The sequence below is a fragment of the Salvelinus sp. IW2-2015 genome, linkage group LG15 (genome assembly GCF_002910315.2).
Source record: "Salvelinus sp. IW2-2015 linkage group LG15, ASM291031v2, whole genome shotgun sequence".
Lineage (NCBI taxonomy): Eukaryota > Metazoa > Chordata > Actinopteri > Salmoniformes > Salmonidae > Salvelinus > Salvelinus sp. IW2-2015.
Window position 1 is genome coordinate 16,140,325 of NC_036855.1, and position 9,583 is coordinate 16,149,907.

General features: G+C 43.1%; 1 protein-coding gene across 2 annotated transcripts; it reads left to right on the plus strand.

Annotated features, from left to right (window-relative positions):
* Window positions 1-115: 115 nt before the first annotated feature.
* Window positions 116-9,485, plus strand: adgrd2 (adhesion G protein-coupled receptor D2). Of its 2 annotated transcripts, none has more exons than XM_024003371.2 (16): window positions 116-607; window positions 867-972; window positions 1,126-1,181; window positions 1,299-1,425; window positions 1,558-1,661; window positions 1,895-1,997; window positions 2,240-2,393; window positions 2,785-2,918; window positions 3,113-3,228; window positions 4,453-4,573; window positions 5,147-5,188; window positions 5,333-5,386; window positions 5,539-5,710; window positions 8,002-8,054; window positions 8,190-8,220; window positions 9,229-9,485. In XM_024003371.2, the coding sequence occupies exons 1-16, from the start codon at window positions 576-578 to the stop codon at window positions 9,234-9,236; spliced, it is 1,413 nt and encodes a 470-aa protein (XP_023859139.2). In that variant the 5' UTR covers window positions 116-575; the 3' UTR covers window positions 9,237-9,485. The 2 variants fall into 2 exon arrangements, with proteins under 2 accessions (XP_023859139.2, XP_023859140.2); XM_024003372.2 differs by having other exon boundaries at window positions 117-607; window positions 5,539-5,686.
* Window positions 9,486-9,583: the final 98 nt, after the last annotated feature.

The following is a 9,583-nucleotide window of genomic DNA, read 5'->3' on the forward strand; positions in this document are numbered from 1 at the left end:
AGAGGGAGGGGGAGAGAGAGGGATAGAAAGAGGGAAAGAACCTAATAAGACCAGCAGAGGGAAGCACAGGGACAAGACATGATGATCAATGACAAAACATGACAGGTACACACTTGTCAATGCATGGTACAGACATGATGTTTTCATCCATTTGTAGTACCACTTGACTTCATACAACTATTCACAATCTGTATTAGCTGGCTATTATGAGACATAACATTGCTCTGTTTCCACTTTGTGCTGCATTGTTAAACTGTCTAGTGTTCTTAGAAGTGTTGTTTATGTGGATGTTGATGTTGTTGTTTATGTGGATGTTGTTGTTTATGTGGATGTTGTTGTTTATGTGGATGTTGATGTTTATGTGGATGTTGATGTTGTTTATCTGGATGTTGATGTTCTTGTTTATGTGAATGTTGATGTTGTTGTTTATGTGGATGTTGATGTTGTTTTTTTATGTGGATGTTGATGTTGTTGTTTATGTGGATGTTGTATGAGCAGGCTTCCAGATAGTGACTGTGGTGAACACGTGGTACAGTTCCCTGCGGCCTCTCTTCAACTCAGAGGAGAACATCACCATGTTTCCCATCGTCACCGATGGCATCCAGCGGTAGGGAAGACGAGAACTCTGAACTGTTTTAGACCATGGTGACACTGAGTAGGCACGAAATGAGAAGAAATCATTTGCAACAGGACAAGTCTTTTTTTCATGAATTACTGTAGATATGAATCAGTCCATTAAGAACATTACTTTTCATTTTCCATGAACACTTTTTTCCCATTAGTGCCTACTGAGCATAAGCCAGTGTTGATATCCAGCCTTATGTGTGACTGTCCCCATATGGCCTGTGCTGTGCTATGTGTGTCAGGTACCTGGGCACCATCCTGGGCTCTTCTGTCATCTCTACTACAGTCCTGGGTGACGGACAGCCTGTCAGCATGGCTGTACGCTTCCAGCTCCAACACAGAGCTCAGGTTAGTCTCACACTCACATGGATTATATTCCTCTATACACTATATACCTCTGCCTCGCTCACAGAGAATATGATATATGCCCCTTGTTCTCCTCCATAAGTCTGTCCTTTACTGTAAGTGTGAAAGGATGTCCTGTTCCATTGATTCCTTTAGAATCCTGTAGGGACCGTGTATGACCCAGTCTGTGCATTCTGGGACTTTGATCTGATGTAAGTATAATGACAGCAAATGTTCTGCCATTACATCAATAGAAATCAGTGTTTGATTCATTAGTGTAAAGGTTACCGTACATTGCGATGAAAGTGCAAACTGTTGTCCCCCTCTAGGCCAGAGGCAGGGGGGTGGTGGTCTACTAGAGGATGTGAGGTCATCTCTAAACAATACGACTCCACTGTCTGCTTCTGCAACCACACCACCAACTTTGCCCTGCTGATGCAAGTCTATGAAGTCCAGGTGAAGGTCCATTCTATCCTCCACAAGTCCTCACATTCCACATTGTGAAATAGTGCACTCAATAGAGAATAGTCCCAGACACTTATAGTCAGCATAGTTTCTGATAAATACCTATGTGTGTATGTGTGTCAGAGGAGTCCAGATAATGAAAAAGCCCTCCAGGTGATGACGTTCATTGGCTGTGGAGTGTCTCTGTGTGGCCTACTCTTCACCTTCATCCTCTTCATTGCTGTGGGGTGAGTGGTGCTCTGCTTCACGGAATAATCTACTAGCATGTGAAGGGTACAAGACATGTGTTTGTTTGAATGATTAGCTCTGTCTGTACAATATGTCTTCTTTACCATGCTGAGCAGACCCATTGCTGCTGTGTTTAGTATTTATGTATGATTACTGACTCACAGGCATGTTGGTCTGACCTTGATCATCTCTTTGTCTCTCCTCTCCCCTCTCCGGCCTGGTGTGGGTTCAGAGTTCCTAAGTCTGACCGCACCACTGTCCATAAGAACCTGATCGTGGCTCTGGGAATAGCTGAGCTGCTGCTAATGTGCAGTGACTGGGCCTCTGCTAACGAGGTGGGACTCTTTACGTACAGTAGCTCTGTCTGTCTTCAAACATCCCATTCTCTGTATGGTTATGGGTACTATGAACTAGAGGAGGGCATAGGGTCAGAGATCCATGTGCCTGTAGGCTTTTATCTGCTTTGGTCGTTGAATGTATGATAGGACTCCATTCTCTTCTCTAGACCACGGTACTATATGTGTGTTACTTAAATGGCGGACAAGTGTGTCAATGCTTTGTCCCTCCTGTTCACTAGGGGGTGTGTCTGGCGGTGACAGCCCTGCTGCACTTTTTCTTCATGGCCTCCTTCTCCTGGATGCTGGTGGAGGGGCTGCTGCTGTGGAGTAAGGTGGTGTCTGTCAACATCAGCGAGGACCGCAGGATGAAGATGTACTATTCCATCGGCTGGGGTAAAACACACTACAGCAATAACACTATGTCCTGATACACTCCACACAGGACTCATCCAGTCACACAAGACACTGGCCTATATCCTACAAGCCCAGTTTGTGCACAGTGCTGTCTGGAACACAACTCATCTAGACCAAAGGCTGTGTTCCTACTGACCACATTGGAAGAGTGTATTTATTCAAATAGCTAAACACACTCATGATGATGTGTTATAAGATGCTCATCTATTGGCCAGCTGTCTGAGGTGTTCACTTTTTTCAGACTAAATAGAATGGCTGGTGAATGATGTCTACTGCAGTGCCTGTAACACAGCAATGTCAACTCTCTTCATTAAAGACATTCCTGTGTTATATTCCTTTAAAAAATCATATTGTTGCTTTCTTTTTGCAGGTCTACCTGTTGTGATTGTTGGTGTAACCTTGACGATATCCTTGGACAAGTACAAAGCAGACAATCACTGCTGGCTCAATGTGGAGACTGATATGATTTGGGCTTTTGTGGGACCTGTTCTATTTATCTTGGTCGTATGTAGCTTTGCTTTACTTGTGTTACTTCACTTTACTGTGTGTTTGTGCATTTGTGTGTGTGTGTGCATTTGCATTTGTGTGTGTGTGTGTGTGTGTGCTCACCTGTGATGATTATTCATGTGTCATACATGTGTCATGCAGCAACAATATGGCATGTCCATCAGTTGTTCTAAGACTTTGTGTACTCCTAGGTCAATGCAGTGGTGCTTTGCCGGGTAGTCATAGTGACAGTGTCCAGCGCTCGTCGTCGCGCAAAGATGCTCACTCCCAGTTCAGCATCTAAACTCCACACCTTCGACCTGACCTGGTGAGTCACCACACTATAGCTCTCTTTTTCTCTCTCTCTCTCTCTCTCTCTCTCTCTCTCTCTCTCTCCATTCGCTCTCATTCAATCTCTCGTCCTCTTTCCTGACTCTCCTGCTCTCTCACGCACATGCAAACCTAGGACACATACATAGTATTTTGATTCTGAAACCCAACATCCCACACTTGGTGGCTTTTCATGGTATCTTCATATGTGCGATACACACGAGACAGAGAGCTGTCAGAGGAATTTTCCTTTGAAGCGCAATCTGTGGAATAGGTTGATTTTCAAATTCACAAGTGACGATCCACACAGCCAAACTTAACTGAACTAAACAGAGAGCTGTAACTGTATGAGAATGAGGTGGTTTGAGTCTGAAGTAGTGGGAGTTGTTATCAGGTCTTATCAGCCAACACCTGGTCCTAGCGAGACAGAGAGACGGAGAGGCAGACTGTGTGGGTGTGTGTTGGTCGTGTGCTTTTCACTGAGCTCATTGTCTGGTCAATGTGGACTCTAAACAGGGCACCAGGGCAAAGGGTTCAGTCCTGTCCCAATTAGACAGGGCTAAACATGCTATACTCATATATAGCTGCCTACATGCAGAGACAAGACAAATAAAACAATGATATTGGTGCACACTGCCCATCTATGAACACCAAGACAGTATTTCATTGAGATATTTATTTTCAATCATCACCTCTTCATTTCCTTGTAAAGAGAGTGAAGGAGTAAGCAAGCCAGCTCTGCCCCCTCCGCAGTCTATCTGTTCCCCGTAAGAATGTGATGAGATGTCACAAGTTTGGAAAGAAGACTAAATTGAAAAGAAAAGCTAAGGAAGAAGAGGAATTGCTCACTTTGTCCTTGTAGACAAAGTTCAACGTGAACTCAATCTCCTGGCCCAGGTGCAGCAGGACGACAACAAATCAGAGACACAGAGCATACATGATAATAATGTAATAATGTGATTATTATTATTATTTTTACTAATTTAAATTGAATACACTCGCATCAAGTATAGCTGTGGTTGTCAAATAACTACATTTTGTACAGTTATGCAATGTGTGTGTGGTGTGTGTGTGCGTGCGTGCGTGCGTGTGTATGTGACAATAGCTAGACCCCATAATGGACTTCTATTCAGCATCAGCTGAGTCCTGCCAGGAGAGTGTGTGTGTGGGGGTCGGTGCGTGAGTGGGTGTGTGTACTATACTGACAGTCTGACTTCTGCAGGGCTGTGACGCGACCAGTCCTTATTCTACTGCCGGTGCTGGGCCTTACCTGGCTGTGTGGAGTCCTGGTGCACCTATCCATGATGGTGGCCTATGTGTTCATCGCTCTCAATGCTTTCCAGGTGAGCAAAGCCATCCTTTCAAGGATCTTTATCTGTAAAAGTTTGTAGAGAGCGAGCGCGAGAGAGATGGGCTAGACAAGCCGATTGGTGGGCCGCGGGAGCAGTGTAGTGTGTGGGAAAGGGTGGCTCAGTCTGGACCTTTGAAGGACAGATCATGGCAGGGCTCAAGGCTGGCCCCTCGCCAGATTCACCTCCACCTCTCTTCCCATCACACTCCTGATAAGACCTATAAATCAGATGGAGGTACTCTGCACTTCCCCTCTATTTTTCTCTTTCTACCTTCGCTATCTCTCTCTCTCTCTGTGTGTTACTCTGTGCGCTCTCTCTCTCTCTCTTTCTCTCTCTCTCTCTCATATAAGCTTCCTGCATGGTTGTTAATTCATGTGAATGAGCTGGCCATGGCCCCAGAGTAACCCTCAGAGAGCTGCTAGTTAATTTAGATTTATTGTGAGGCTTCATCCGGAGAGAGGGGAGGTAAACCTCATCATCCTCAAACTATACTTAGGCTGTTGAAGGGTCCATAGAAATAACTCACTATATTGTACATTGTCTTCTGTCTTTTCCTTCCTGTAGGGCCTGTACATATTCCTGGTGTATGCGGTTTACAATAGTGAGGTATGTTTTCTAAGAACTCTATTTCAGCGGGGCTTCTTTCTCTCAGAATGCAGTTGTCTATCTGTGGCATGCCAACCATTTGACAATGCTGAACACGTCAGTGGCAGTACAAGCTACTGAGGGTATTGTCTGCTTTTCTTAAAGGTGAGAAATGCCATAAAGAGGATCAAAGAGAAGAGGAAAGCCTTGTCTTTCACGGTGAGACAAAAAGCATACAGCGACATCTGTACTAACATTTTGATTATTCTCAACCTGGAGTAAAACATTATGCTAATTCAGGATGAACATGCATTGAATACACAATCAGTCGGCGTCCTGTAAACTTCTCAATGCAATCTCATTGGTTGTAGAACTGTTCCCAGCCAATCAGCTTTCTGCCGTCCCAGAGGGGTCCAGCCCAGACGTGGACCCACAGTCTGCCACCTCCCTCCAGCCCAGAGACCAGCGACATCTCAGGCCCCGGCAGCACCACTTCCACATCACTGGTCATCAAGAGTGGTAGGAGAGGCTGGCCAGAGTGGGGTGGGTGGCTCTGGGGTTGGAGTGAGGATTGGGGCTGTGGAGGGTTGGGGTGGGTCAGGTTGTCTGGTTTTGGGTAGGCTGGGTTGGGTTGGGTTAGGGTTGGGTAGTGGTGGGTTGTGGTGCAAGGGGTCATGCAGTCTGGATATTACACTTAGGTGTTCAACAAACCTGACATGAATGCCATTAAAGGCATTAAAGGAAAGTTTACCCAAAACTCTCAAATGATTCCATACATTGAAACTAGTTTAGTTTGGAGTTTGCCCTCTCCCCCTCTCTCTCCCTGTAGTGCTGTACTAAACAAGTTGCAAAAATGGGTCACGTGACTTGTGACTCGTGCTGGATGCAGGCCTCGCTCTACTCCGTTGCCAGTGAATTCATTATTCAGAAATGTGTTATTTTATTGAAAGCCTACTGCCGAATGAGCTATTTTTGTCAAAGGTACTATCGGTTTTGAGTCAGGAAAGTTGTATATTTCAACCTAAAATATTTGCGATTATTTTATATAGCAGCGGCGATGGCTAACAACTGCGCATGTGCGCCCTCATGGGGTAGACAGTGCTATGTAGAAACGTCACAATATGCCCTTATATGGAGCTTGATGTCACAAATTCAATTCTTTAAGTGGTGAGAAAGAACCTGGTGTCAAAGTTAATAGTTAGACAAATCACAGGTAAAGTTAGTTATGCAAAGTGGAAAAAGAGATGGCAGCAAGAGCAAGCTGATGTCCGGTCCCTGACTGCACTTTATACAGTAAATCAAGGGAAGAAGCCACCAAATGTCACGGTGTTCCGATAAAAGATATGGAGTGATGCAGAAGAAGGTTAATAGCAAATCGAAATAGTAAATACAATATAAATACTCCTGCAGCCAACCTTGCATTGCTACATGTGTGTAGCAAGCACTTCAGTGGGGATGTATATGAATAAGATATGCAATCTGAAATGATGGGGACAGGAAACTGAAGGATACTAAAAGATACAGCTGTTGCTACTATATTTCCATGGATGGATATGGCGCAGTGCCAAAATACAAAGGCGCATTTGAGAAGAGAAGGCGACAACGCAAGCTTTTGGAGGTAGGTAGACTAGCCTGTCCGAAGTGTTGTTATTGTGTTATTACCATTGCATCATATCATGTAGACATATAGACCTGGGTTCTCTACAGGTTAGAATATGTATTTATGACAGGGCGGTTGAGAAACAATAGACATAAAAAATTAAATGTGTCACCTTACATTGCAGAATATAATATCCCAAAAACATTTTGATAAATAAACATATGATATATAGGGTTTTGGGCTAATGTAAAACCCACTAACGGTCTTGCTCATATAGGTTTATTATACGCGGTCATGCAATAAAGTAAAGTTTAGCTACTTACTCGTTAGATAACTCTCCATTTGGCACAGCTGAAACAGATGTGCGCTCCAATTCGTTTTTTGAATACATTTTTTTTTCAGGACACCGGAGTTTATGAGGGCAGCAAAATCCCTCTGGTCACAAAAGCAAACCAACTGCTTCTCATCACCATTATGTTCCTCCATGTCTGTAAGAATTGTAGTCATTTATTCGAATTCTCTCTGCAGCACAAACGTTCTTTATTTGCAGCATTGGAGCGAAATTGTCACAACTGCACCACCGTCTATGTTGATCCTGGAGATGGGTTGGGGCTGTGATCCAGCTACTGCTGCAATTTGCCTCAATTCTCCGTCCGAATACTCAGGCGACGACACCATCAGCACCCCTCCAGTAGCTTTTTTTTTGGTCGTCAGACATTTTTGGAGGTTGTCGTTTACTTTGTATAACTAATGTGTAACGTAGTCTTCACTTCACTGTCTTCACAAAAACTTGTATCTGTGATTAAGGCACCCATCTCCGCTGCTGTGTCAGACGGCTACATCAAATTATGATATAAAATAATCGCTAATGTTTTGGGTGGAAAAGTACACATTTCCTGACTCAAAACCGATTATACTTTTGACAAAAATAGCTAATTCCGCAGTACGCTTTCAATAAAACAATGAATTTGTCCACAATTTGCATATTTCTGTATCATGAATTCACTGGCAACAGCGCAAAGCGAGGCCTGCATCCAGCAACGTCACTAGTCAGATGAACTGCTTTTGCAGCTGTTTCAGTACAGCACTACAGGGAGAGAGGGGGAGAGGGCCAACTCCACTGAACTAGTTTCAATGTATGGAATCACTTGGTTTCTAGATTTTGGATAAACTTCTCCTTTAGTACCAGGTGAATAAATGCATCTCTGTGAGATTTTGCCTTTTTGTCTTTCAGAGAGTTTTGGAAAAGAAAGTAGTTTCTCCTTGAAACCAGCATCAGGAAACCAGGTATGTTTGGTATTATGCATCTAAAGAGACTCTATCCTCTTATTTGGCCTACCATCACTTCTAAATGGTTCATTGTGTATTTTACGAATTCTGATCCATTTCCCAGACATCAACATGTCTGTTTTACTTTACCAGGTGGTTCAACTGACTGCTTTCAAACCCTCAGGTATTTTCACCATTTCCTAGGCAGCTGAATCTGACTTTCATTTCATCTTGCTTTATTAAAAATAATGTGGCTGGCACACATACAATAAGGAACCAGGTTACATTGTCTACTGACAATTTGGTCATCATTTAATCCCCTTCTGTTAGTATCTATATTTTCTTCAGATTTAAATTATTTTTGATTGTACAATTATTTTGACTACATGTAATAACATCAGGTGTGTGTTTTGTAAACATATTGGCAGCTCTTTTTTGGTTTTTGAAGTGGGCCAGGTCATTTCACCATGTCGAGAGCCTGGAACTATAAGGTTCTATCTATAAAAAAGAGGATTCTGAGATAATTGGCTTTAAAGTTCTGAATCCTAATCGGTTTGAAGGGTGTCAGCAATTTTTATTGTGTATTCTTTTGAACATAGCAACATGAATTGGGTATCTAGAGTACTATATAAGTTGAGAACACTGAACAGAACAAGGCTATATCAATAACTACATTTTGACCAAAAAAATGCAGATAGAACCTTATAGTCTCAATCTAATCATCAGAAAGGAGAGAGGTGAAATTTTGTCCTTTGATTTGCTGAATGTTTTCTCTTTTATGGCAAACACCTGATCGGTGGTGTGTGAGTGGCACTTGGGGTCCGATGTTGACAGTCAGAACAATAGGAAACATCATTTTCCTCAGTAGTTAGACAATCAGGCTACGCCGATCATCCACTCAAACACCTGCTCCCACAGCTTGACTGTGTCACACGCATGTATGCACACACACATACGCATTCACGCACACGCACACACACACACACACAGACAAACAGACAGACACACACACGCACGCAGGCACGCACCCACACACACTCAATCCACCCAATATGTTGTGTTGGGGCAATAATGGAGGTTTTACAAGGTCTAGTCTGTAGTTTTCTTTTTTGCAAAGAAAGAATAATCTATTATATTGGACATAATATGTTGATAGAATAATACATTTTGTGTTACTTTTCTGTTACAACAGGCTGCTGATGGAATGTTTGGAATTGGACACAAAATCATATTTATCATATAACCTGGTGGGAAGAAAGCGGAATTGCACAGTGAATACCACAAACAGATACACACAATAGATGCATCCACTCTCATACAAATATTGTAGATGATGTAAATAGACACACACTCAAATACTGCACATATAGAATACACACACACACACACACATACACATACACCCCACATACAGAATGAAAGACTCAAAGATGTGCACACACACACACACACACACAGAGCGTGTGAAGCAGGAAGCGTTTTTTTAGGGCGACAGCTCCTCCTCCACCACAGTGTCCCATTCCCAGGGTCAGGAACCATCTGCTGTT